The sequence below is a fragment of the Eptatretus burgeri genome, chromosome 9, assembly GCF_056783735.1.
Source record: "Eptatretus burgeri isolate ZD-2024b chromosome 9, Ebu_testis_v1, whole genome shotgun sequence".
In the NCBI taxonomy this organism is placed as follows: Eukaryota; Metazoa; Chordata; class Myxini; order Myxiniformes; family Myxinidae; genus Eptatretus; species Eptatretus burgeri.
The window spans coordinates 26576952-26589451 of NC_140969.1; the positions used below are offsets into that span (position 1 = coordinate 26576952).

General features: G+C 46.2%; 1 protein-coding gene across 2 annotated transcripts in view; it reads right to left on the reverse strand.

The window, feature by feature from the left end:
• The window catches only part of LOC147019762 (inositol-trisphosphate 3-kinase B-like), a 56958-nt gene that overhangs the window by 17582 nt on the left and 26876 nt on the right, over positions 1-12500 (reverse strand). For both annotated transcript variants that reach the window (XM_085894444.1, XM_085894445.1), the window contains exons 3-4: positions 12417-12500; positions 10610-10823 (exon numbers count right to left, since the gene is read on the reverse strand). The exon at positions 12417-12500 is cut by the window's right edge and continues 1 nt beyond it. In XM_085894444.1, coding sequence (XP_085750570.1) covers positions 10610-10823; positions 12417-12500 — 298 coding nt within the window. The remainder of the gene's footprint in view (positions 1-10609; positions 10824-12416) is intronic.

Sequence of the window (12500 nt, forward strand, 5' to 3'; positions counted from 1 at the left end):
TCAACCAATTGAAGGAAGCGACAAGATTGGAGAAGGAAGAACATGAGAGACAGTGGGAGAGGAAACAAGAAAGAGCAGTGAAGGAGCAACAAATGAAGCAGGAAAGGGAGATCAATAAATTGAAGGAAAGGAGATTGGAGAATGAGGAACATGAGAGACAGTGGGATAGAAAACAAAAAGAACATGGATTTGAAATTGAACAACTAAAGGAGAAAGCAAGGTTGGAGTATGAAGAGATAGTGAAAGAACAACGAATGAAACAGGAAAAGGAAATCAGCCAATTGAAAGAAACGACGAGATTGGAGAATGAGGAACAAGAGAGACAGTGGGATAAGAAACAAAAAGAACAAGGCATGAAGCAGGAAAGGGAGATCAACCAATTGAGGGAAACGATGAGATTGGAGAAGGAAGAGCAAGAGAGACAGTGGGATAGAAAACAAAAAGAACATGGATTTGAAATTGAACAACTGAAGGAGAAAGCAAGGTTGGAGTACGAGGAGATAGTAAAAGAACAACGAATGAAACAGGAAAAGGAAATCAGCCAATTGAAGGAAACAACGAGATTGGAGAAGGAAGAACAGGAGAGACAGTGGGATAAGAAACAAAAAGAACAAGGAATAAAGCAGGAAAAGGAAATCAACAAATTGAAGGAAACGATGAGATTGGAGAATGAATAACAAGAGAGACAGTGGGATAAGAAACAAAAAGAACAAGGAATAAAGCAGGAAAAGGAAATCAACAAATTGAAGGAAATGATGAGATTGGAGAATGAAGAACATGAGAGACGGTGGGATAGAACACAAAAAGAAAAAGAATTTGAAACTGACCAACTAATGAAGAGAGCAAGGTTGGAGTACACGGAGATGGAAAAACTCTGGAAAGATAACGAACTCAAAAGTCTCAGAGAGGAAGAACGACTCAAAAGGCTCAGTGAGGAAGAACGACTCAAATGGGAAGGAAAATGGAGCCAGGAAGTAGAACAGCACAATAATTTGGGATGTGTGATATCACCACAGGGAGTAATGTTAGTGGTGCGGAACTTGATTGACATCACTCGTCGGATGACACCACAATTGGAGCAAACCCTGGTAATGGAGACATTGAGGGAGCATACGGGGTTGTTGACGAATGAAATACATTTTGAGCAGGTCCAGCATGTGGAGCTGACATCCCCGGAGGAGTGTGGCGAATCAATGATGAGCAACCTGCTGGAGAGAAGCGACCGGACCGAGGTGACTGAAACGAAGCAGGTACGTAGGTACATGCATACATGGTGCGGACGAGGAGCTTAAGGTAGAAATTGAATTTTACGTTAATGAAGAGACTCTGTCCGATGGGGTGCACGTATGCGTGACCCCTGAATGTGCGTGTTGAGTGCCTGTGAATGAATGCTGTGAGCCCACACTCCAGACTACAGCACCGGTATGTGCTGCTGAGGCCGAAACGTGTGTGGGTACTCACCTGGCGGTCGAGAATGTAACCCTGGAGTGCGAGGCTGTTGGTCAGTACACAGGCAAGGTCGAAGGTGTGGAGTGTCAACACATAACCTTGGAATGTGTGCAGCCTGCTGTGTGTGGGTGTCCTGAGCATGGAATGAGTGGTGACATCGGAAATAGGTTTGAGATGCAAGGGAAAATAGAAATGCCACCAGGACAGAAACCATATTGGACAGCTCTGCATGGGTTCTTACAGAGTTGGAGGTGCTGCATCCAGGAGCAGGCCTTAGAAATTGGATTTTAATTTCTCAATCAGCCTCACAGGAACTTTGGGGTAGAGCACAGATGAGTGGCAGGCGGCACTGGCGTGTGTCACTTGGTCTTCAGACCTTTCTGAGCACATGAGGGGTTTGGCAAGCTGAATGGGGTTTATCTGTCTTCAGGGAGTTATGGAGAAGAGGGGGAGGCCATTCCACCGATTGGGGTTTACCTGACTTCTGCGAACCCTGGAGAAAAGGAGGGGGTGGACCACAACCCCAATTGAGATATGACCCCTTTGAGCCGTGGCGGAAAGGCGGCGGGGTCATGTAATGGGAAATGAGGGATTTGTTCCCTCCCTCCCCTTCCAATGAGCCAAAGAAGCAGGCCATTTTGGGATGCAAGAAATTGATTGAAAATTGTACCAAAAGTAATTGCAAATTGAGAGATGACAGAAGGCATGAGTGGCACGAGTGGATTTGGGTGATTATTGAAAAAAAAAAAAAAAAAGCAGTGGAGACATAACAGGCAGAGCGATAAACGCTCCTGAAACAAGTGGATGATAAAGGGTGGCTTGTTTGAGGAAAGACTGAAATGCCTGGTTGGAACCATGCAGAGGTTCCATGGGGTTGGTGAAGAGATTTGGATGTTTCGTTGAAATTGTTGGAAATAAACGATTTGGGCAGTATGGAGGAGGCCAGCGGACGACGGACGTAGTGACAAAGTTATTGGGGTTTGATGAAAAAGTGTACTGGTTAAATTTGATGACCAAGTAGTATCCGAGGGACTGGTGTGTTTTTGTTTTCACATAAACGTGAAAAGTGTTGGATGGTGTTGTGGGCTGGGTGTGCGGCACTGTGGAATGAATGACAAAAGTGTTTGGGTGAATGGCGTGATTGTGCAGATGAGGAGAGTGAGTGCGAACAACGTACCCTGTCGGTAGGAGTCTCTTAACCAAGTTAGTGTAGGTTAGGGGGACTTTGACATGGGTTCTGGCTGCTGTTCCATTGTGCAGGCGGACTGCGAGGGGTAGGTGCAGGCAAAGGTATGGGGATACTGGTTGGTAGCGTGACATGGTATGGGAAGTTGGTGAGTCGGGAAACAGGGCAGCAGGGCTTTGGGGGTTCCTGGTAGGTGAAGGCTGTCAGAGGTGCCAGGAGAGCACCGTAGGGTTCAGTGCCAGGAGAGCACAGTGTAGGTGCTATGAGAGCACAGTATAGGTGCTATGAGGGCACAGTATGGGGGCGAGAGAGAGCCACCCCTTAGTTAGGAGAGCCAGAAGCATGCTCAGGTGAACCCCGAGGTCACCGAGTGTCCTCCATCCCCGATTGGAAGTAGGCAAAGAGGCCTAGTAGTAGTCACACTCCCCATCCAGCGAGTTATGCCTGGCACCACCAAATCGAAAAAGACAAATAAGGGCCTTGCCCAGGTTTAATAGAATGGAAGTGTGCCAGGTCGGGAAAAAATGGGTCAGGATCACTCTAGCCATAGCAGGGTTTATTGCATTGTCTGGAACGAAAAGTGAATGGTTAGGTTCGATGGACTCTCCTCCGCACCATTCATGTGTGACACCTGGTACGAGTAGTGTTGATGGGAGAATTTGTTAACAAGGGCCAGGCTAGGTCAATCTCTCCGAGTGCCAGAGAGGCCACCAGTATGTCATGGGCACACATCCACGAAGATAACAGTTGAGCAAGAAACACGCCATCCTGTCTGTAGGAGGGAAAAAACAAAAAGAGGAAGGAAGAAAAAAAAAAAAAAAAGAGAACTTAACCAAAACAAGTCAGGCAAGGGAGGTTTAGGGTACACTCCATCTCACCTGGTCCGAGGTCATCACACCCATTTGCGTCCTCAAGAACACCTCCGAACTGCATTTGTTTACCATCAATATCACCATGCCACCATTGCTGTGTCACCTGCTGTCCAATGCAGGGCTTGTTGCTTGCTGCTGCTTGTGATTAGGCCATATGGGCCGAAGCATTTTTTGTGGGCCATTGAGGCCAAAGTGCTTTTGTGGGCCGTTGTGGCCGAAGATGCATGCCATTTTGTGGGCTCAGTGAGCCGAATAACTGTGAGATTAGGCCACTGGGCCGACTGAACTCGCCTGGTGAGAGGCCAATAAGGCAACGAAGTGAGGAAACCCTCAGGGGTGAATGGACAATACCGCCGGGAGGGGGCATGAAGGAGCGAACACGTGAAAACTTTGAACCTTTAAATGTTCTGCTCCTATGCCAATATTGGTGTTAAAAGTAAAATTGAATGCCCTCCCGTTCAAATCCATAATTAGAATGTTAGGCAGTGTGCATAGAGTGTGAATTTGTTTGTTAGTTTGGTGACCCGACACACTAGGATAGGGGCATGCCAATCTTACTGTGACACTTTGGTTTTTGGAGTTAAGTGGTTCTCATGTTGTGGGTTAGAGTAAATGGGAGATCTGTGCTGTACGTTAGACAGGGCCATTGCCGTGGGCTGCCCCAGATAGAGGCTCGGGAGAAAGGTGGGGGTAGTGTTACGGAAATGGCCCATATTGGACTACTAAATATAGGATTAGCTCAGATCCCCCATTAAATGCATGTTTAGCTAGGTTGTTTGGTAAAATGGACGTTACATGTGTGTTGGGAGGTGTAGGATGCATGTTTTATTGTTCGTATAGTGGTGGGGTGCCGAGGGCTCCCTCTTCTTCCTCCACTATCCGGACGATAGGCCCCGCCCAGTCGGCTGAGGGGCGGTGGCCTGGAGAGGGAGGTGGAGCTAAGGGGAGGGGCTTGTCGGCTTCGCTGAGAGAGGCGTGCTCGGGGTCGAAGCGAGCGAACGAAAGAGAAACTGAGAGAGAAAGGGTTCAGTTTGGGGAAAACAGTCACGCTCGAGGCGTGCTCGTGTTTCGAAGGGAGCGAACAAAGGACAGCGTTGGACCTGCCGGTAGAGACGCTGAACCTGAGCGCGCCGAGTCTGCATCTTTGGCAGTAAGAGAGGCTGCCTGCACGTTGAGTCTGCCTTTTTGGGCAGTGGGAGAGGTGGCCTGCACGTCGAGTCGGCGATCGACTCTTATGAGGAGGTGATTCTGCCGTGAGAGAGACGGCGGTCGGCTTTGAGATGCGAGCGTGGAAAAGCAAAGAAAAGGTGATTCTACAGAGAAAGAAACTGAGAGGACGGAGTTGAGAAGTCGGGCTTCGAGGCGGGAAGGCAAGAGAGGAAACGACGGAGCCTCTGATGGTCCTTGCTCACCTCACGGCTCGACACGTTTGCCGGTCCGCTTGCCGGAGCCCGGCACCCCGATGTGGGCCTTGTCTGGTGCACAGGCCAGGCCTGGATTTGTATGCTGGACCTTGAGAGAAATCAGCTGAGGCTCATCGTTGATCTGACGGTCTTGTGCCGTCGACCTTACGCGGGGTCAGAGCTTGCGGAGACCGCGTGCGGTGCGGCAAAGGCAGGCGAGTGCCGTCTCACCACGCGGCATGTTCGAGTTTGAGCTGGGGGCTCGAATCCATGGACATCCGCTTGTTACGGGCGACATTCGTGCTTTTTGACACTTTCCTCTCGTCCATGAAATATCACCAAGTACTCTGTCTTGCCTGCATACATGCTGTCTGTCTGTCTTGTCTGCATGTTGTATAAGGCATATCTTGGTAGCGACCCCCTCGAAACCTGTAGTCCATGGTTCCCGAGTTAAGAACAGGTTAAAGATTGTTAATAAAAGCATTGTCGTGAATGTTTTGCTTGTGTCGGTTCCCCGATGTTCCCCAATAAATCTGGTTGGTTCGTATGAAGTTGCCGCTATGGATTAATTCGTGTCACATCGAGGAACGATCCATTTGATTGGCATATAAAACCAAAATGGTTACAGACTGGCAGAAAACGCTTAGCATCTGACAAAACCAGTCTGTAACTGGGGTTCTATTTCCCCAACTGGTAAAGTTCAGGATTACGTTGGTATCGCGATTGAAGACGCGTGACCCGAGGCCTGTGCCGAGCTGGCCGGCGTTATAAACCCTGGAGACGGTGGTGGTGAGGGTGGCACCAAGGATCGGGTGAGAATCCCGCCACACCGGATCCGCAACAATATATATATATATATATATATATATATATATATATATATATATATATATATATATATATATATATATATATATATATATATATACATATACATATTGTTGCGGTTCTGGGAACCGCATCCCTCCAAGGCAATGGCCATGCTGGCCCGTGCGGTGGCCGGTGCCCATAACACAGTGGTCCCCAGACAGTTATTTCATTAATATACGTGCAGATAGACCCTTCCCTCATGTCTAATGGGTCAAACAGGACAAAGTGCATTGTGTGGATCTCATCGTTAGGTCTGATTATATCTCTAACTTCATTCCTACTCTTTTTCTCTTATTCCTGAGAGAAATCCAAGCAACGGCCACCTGTAAAAGCCACAGCCACGCCCTACACTGTAAGAATGTATCTTCGCAAAAGTCAGCACAAGCATCAATAGCACGTGCCGTGCCCGGGGGATAGAAAAGCAGACCACCACCACCACCACCACTAAGCTGCACGGAACACGTGCAGCACAGCGATAATCTTCACCCACTATTCAGGAGAGCAAAAACATCAACAACACGACGGCACCTCTGCTTGGGTGCGGTGTCGGAGGCCGACAGTAGATCCAAACAACCTCGCCCCGGCCGTACAGGATACACGCGGCGTGTTCTTTTCAACTCATTTCTGCATCTAATACTTATATCTGTCCTCTTTTCAATCCAAATCTCCATCTAATACTTATATCTATACTCTTTTCAACCTGAATCTACATCTAATAATCCAATCTTATATTTAAATTAATGGCGTGGATCGGGGTTGGCACAGTGCACACACACCACCTGTGATAAATAGCCGCTAGCACGATGGCAGATACGGGCGCAGCTTGTAATAAATAACCGCATGTACAGTGCCGGATCCACGCACACTGTACGGGGCGTGCATAGCGCATCTCTTCATTCGGGTCTGCGCATGGGTTTAGAATAAAATCTTACCGTCGGTCTTCGCTCACCGCCACGGGTGTTTTCCGCGGACGGCAGACATCCACCCGCACCTCTGCCTCGATGCAGCTGCTACCAGGCAGGGGCATGCTGTACGGCCGGGATCGCTGGAGCCGCATGGTGTACGGACAAAGCAAACACATTGACCAGCACTAACCCCGGGTGCCCGGGTAGGCATGCGGGGCCGACGCGACCCTCGGCCGGTTGCCGGGGCACGGCCCGGGAGTTCGGTGCAAGGCAATTCATATCACGGGGTTCGGAGCGAGACGATTCCGCAGCTCAGCTGTGGGGAGCTGGATGTACAATGAGGCTGCTTCCGGTCATGACAGCCGGGCCGTGTGGTGGCCGGGGCCCAGAGCACCCGATTCGGGTGACGGCACATCGCTTCGGGTCGTTGCCCCCGCCCCGCACCACAGGGTCTATAAAAGGACAGGTCACGGGGCCATCTGGGTTCCTGTCTGCTCGCTCCTGCTGGTTCCTGCTCGTCCCGCTCTTCTCTCGACTCCGCCTTCTTCACCGCCTCGTCGCTGACTCCACCCACCCACCTGATCCTGTCTGCCACTCCACCCACTCACTCTCAACTCAGCCTTCTCCACCCACTCGCCGCTGGCTCCAACCAAAGTCCCTCCCTCACGCCTGACAGTCGCGCCCCTTCTCCGGATCAGCGCAGACGCTTTGCTGCACGACACGTCACGAAGCAGGAGACAACGTGCGAACTGTCAGGGAGGGATCGTCCAGCGGAGCATCCCCGAAAAACGTACTGGGTGGCGCGGTTGGTCAATCGTGCAAGGTATTGCGAGACAGTTAGCCTCATCTCCTCTCCTTTTTGTTCTCATTAACTCCTCTTCAACGGGTTGTGTGTGTGTGTGTGTGTGTGTGTGTGTGTGTGTGTGTGTGTGTGTGTGTGTGTGTGTGTGTGTGTGTGTGTGTGTGTGTGTGTGTGTGTGTGTGTGTGTATTAACTCCGCCACCAAAGATGAAGGAGTTATGTTTTCCCCCCTTTCTGCACAGGATATCTCAAAAAGTTGTGAACAAATTTGGATGAAACTTGGTGAACATGTTTGGTGTGTCCCGTGGACGAATTGATTCGATTTTGGTGAATATCCAAATTCGGACCTGGATACGAGAATTATTTAATTCATAAAGTGATTCTTCACCATTGAGAGATAAGACCAAAAACGATAAAATACTGTATAACATGATATTTAAAAAACGTATTGGGCCCGTTATGTTCTCATGGATCAGGTCCGTCTACAAATAACGGGACTGAGCCTGCTGTGTGCTCCACTTACACAACTTGCATGAGCGGGTTGCGTCACAGTCTTTCGCAACATTCCAGCAATATGTATGATTGGTGATGGTTGACTGCGGTTATTGTGTGATTTTTTACAGGTCGTGCTTTACACGTTGACTTGTCTGAGTCGTCGCACTATGAGTCGTGAGCAGAGAGCCAATCTGAAGTTTCTTGCCAAGCTCGGATGGATCACATAAATTCCCTCTATACAACGGGTTTGGGCTAACTACACATGTACTTACAGAGATATCTCACCTACGGGACCTGAATGGTGGTTTGCGAATTTCCACAACCATAACACTATATATATATATATATATATATATATATATATATATATATATATATATATATATATATATATATATATATATATATATATATATATATATATATATATATATATATATATATATATATATATATGTCATGGCGCCTGTCCTCGCTTAAGTTTAGATTGCAGAACAATTATATCGGAATAACTCTGCTCTGTGTTTGCTTTTGAAAGTTGCTTGTTTTATTGTCGCACCTCACATTTCTTGTGTGGAAGAAAAATAATTATATTCATGTACTATCAATTATAATTATCGCTGCTACTTTATAAATTTAATTTTTGTACTTCGGCTGTCAGTAATGCTTCCCTTTTCCCAGTCTTTTGACCTACATATTGATAAAAGGAATGTTTACCTTCGCATTCTGTGAAAGGTTATGTATTGGTCGCTGTGTATTTATTTATTTATTTGTGAATATATGTGTGTGTGTTTGTTTGTTATTCGCATAACTCAGAAAGTATAAAACCAAATCGCTTGAAATTTGGTGGGATGATGGGTTATTATCCAAGGAACATTTGATTAGATTTTGGGAGCGATCGGGTCAAAGGTCAAGGTCAAATTCGTATTTTTACCATAGCGCGATCAATTTTGATCTAATTGGCATGCAACCGATGTCAAAATGTTCAGAATTCATTGCCCAATCTTGTGATGGGCGACATGACACAATTACGTCATTACCCTTGTTTTTAAAAGAAAATGTCCCAAATCCTGGCATTATAATCAGTACCAAAATATATGTTTGTGGGAGATGCCAATGATTATTTATTTGTTTATTATTCGCATAACTTAAAAAGTATTAAACCGAATTGCATGAAATTTGGTGGGATGATTGGATATTAGCCAAGGACCATTTGATTAGATTTTGGGAGCAATCGGGTCAAAGGTCAAGGTCAAGAAAAGGTCAAAATCGTCTTTTTACCATATCGTGGTCAATTTTTATCCAATTTGCATGAAACTAATGCCAAAATGTTCAGAATTTAATGCCCAATCTTGTGATATGCAACTTGACACAATGACGTAATTGCCCTTACTCGTGGTTGGGGGTCAAAGGTCAGGGGGGTCACGACCTTGCAGATGTGCGCATTTTTATAATAACGCAGTCAATTCTTATCCGATTCGTATGAAATCAGCACCAAAATGCTCCTTGTTCTCTTCCCCACACTCTTATGCCAAGAACAAAACAGTAGCGCGGCGAAGGTATATGTTCTCTACGAGTGCCCGTTCTAATTTACTATGAAACAGGGTGACCTGGTTGATAACACTGCAACTTTTGCCATGATTTTTTTGCCATGAGAGCTGTGCCAAAAGAGTAGAAATCACAGCTTTTGCTTTTGCCATGAGACAATGATTGTCATTCTCTCCCTCCACCCAAAGTGGACACGTATTGCAGTTTTGAGTTATTTTGCCTTATGCTTATCAGCAAATCCTGTAGTTACGTTGCCAAATTTCTCACCCTCCCATTCTTTGGAATGTCAAAATGTCGAAGAAGAATTGCTTCAGGCTTCTGTTTCAGTGAAGTCCATTTCAATGTTTCAGTGAATCATTCAATGTTCTTCCTCCATATATACGAAATTAAAGATTCTCCTTTGGTATGCTGATCCAACTTGTGGAAATTGAGTTATTTTCCACCACACTTGCCATCTCTATTTACACCCAACAATAAACTACATTCACTGTGCCACATATTTTTCCTCACCTGCCTGTAATAAATTCTTCTGTAGAATGTTCCCAGCTCGTTTTTGTCTTTTCTTTCAGTGATCTAGCATGGTCCGTATCCTAGCCTCGCCGGGACTTTATTCCCACGATCTGTTCTTTTAGCCGGTACGTCCTTGGCAGTGTCGCTCGGCTGCATCTGATCCGGTTAAGTGATCTGGTTCGGACATGGTGTACCGATGGCGTATCCCCCGGTAATTAGATCACGTGATTATTTTTTTAGGTAATCGGATAAATTATACGGAGGACCCTAAGTCACATGGTTGAGTTATTGGCGTTCACGGTCAGCTAGCGTCACGGAGGTATTCGTGTGCGATGGCCTGTGATTCTGGGGCGTCTGGTGGGAACCCGAGATTCTTCCCCCCCACCCACCCCCCCCCTGTGGTCTTCTCACCCAGACCCCCGGCCCGCAACAATACACATATATATATATATATACATATATACATATATACATATATATATATATATATATATATATATATATATATATATTACATGATATATAAAGTGAGAAAGCACTCTTGGGTGGGGGCCATACACACAAAAATACCTTATGCCCATTTTGCAGTCCATCACCGAGGGGTTGAGAAAATTGGCGAGGAGGTCCTGCAACTGAATGTAGTGTTCTCCACCACTCTCGACACGCCCAGCAAATGCGGGTACAAAGGGCTTTAGTACATCATCTTGAAGGGCACGGAGACAAATCTCCTCATTTTCAGATAGCCGCTTGAGTACCCAGCCTGTTTCTGAAGGCATGAAACTTCCTGTTGGAGAAAGAAATATTGTGAAGCAGAAATGTGAATCGACAGGAGATAAGCATGGGGTTTGCAATGAGGACCACAAATCCTGAAATTGTACCCTTCCTTGTATGTCATCCTAACCACTTCCATCAACCATGCTGGTCATCTCCTGTAACCCCCTGCTACTTTCCGTTTCATCAGTGCTGTTGAATGGTGGAAAAAGACACTCGAGATTTTAAATTCATCCATTGGTGTAACACGCAACTTTGAAAAAGGGAAAAAAGTACTGCAACCATTGTTTAAATCGACCATTTAATTTCCGACAAACAGATGACAGAAATAACTCGAAGGGCACTAGTCAACGTCACCAGATATGCCAACGCCCACATAAAAAAAATGTGGCAGGCGAACCATGTGACCGGTGATGTAATCAATTTCCTCCTCCCCGCCCCTCACCCCCCCCCCCAATAGAATTGAGGCCGAGATGACCCTTAAAAGTGTTCATACAAATCGGATAAAGCATTCAATGTATGCAATTATGAGGTCATAACGAAGCCGATGGAATCCAAGGCAGACTCCTCTCTTGTTTTACTGACTTCCTCCACTCTCGTAAACAACGTGTAGCTCTCAACAGAACCCTTTCATCTCCTCTCCCCATCAAGGCTGGAGTACCCCAAGGCAGTGTTCTAGACCCCATATCTTCATCAATTATCTCACTGACTGGAAAATCCTCTTTATCTCTTTACTGATGACTCCATTCTCTGCCGTGACATCGCTCCCTCATCCTTCTGACAGACAGGCAGCAGCCTCTTTCCTCTCCTCAGACCTTGACAAAATCACAAACTGGTCAAACACAATTTTGCTTATATATCCATATTGTCCAACCTTTGTGTTCTCCCCTAACCCTCATTGTTACCTGCATCCCTTGTTTGTACATCTCCATCTACTTTCTCCCTCTGCCCTGCTGTTGATGTTCCCCCTTTCTCCTGCTGTTCCCTTTGTTATGATGCGTCTTAATTTGCTCTGTGTAATCGCTCTTCCATGAGCCTACACCATGTGAAAAAAAACAACAAACAAGAAACAAACCCAAAAAAAGCAAACAATGCCCGGACATTTGCGCCATTTTTCAGGAGCGTATCCCTCGCGAATAGCGGGGTCCGACAGTATTACAGTTTCATTACAATCCCAAACCGAGTCCTGTTTCTGTTTAGAACTCGAAACAGGACTGTTTGGGATTTGTGCCCTGATCAGAATTCTATATTTATTCATTGGTGTTCTGCCATTTTGTGCTTAATTATTTCCTTATTATTAAAACCCTGATTTATTTACTATGAAAACCTGTTTGTAATTGTGAAGAGTGGAGGAGGCTCCTTTTCCAACCATTGAACTTTGGAACAATAGGGATCCATTGGCAAAGGCAGGGGAAACCTTAGACGTGGCTTTAAACTCAACCAATCACTGTTTGATTATCTGGGGTTATCTCCCTCGTGTACAGGGTTATTTTGTTGTTACAGCTTTCTTTTTACAATTCATGAGCAATGTTTCCTACTCTGACTTGACAAACATCAAAGTAAGTCCTTGCCTGGCCCGATGGGAAAAGGTGGAATGTTAACTTACCCACGTGTCCTGCCAACTGCACCCAGTTCTTTATGTGAAAGGGTGACCACCGTATGTTTGTTTTGATTTTTTTGCACGGCTCAG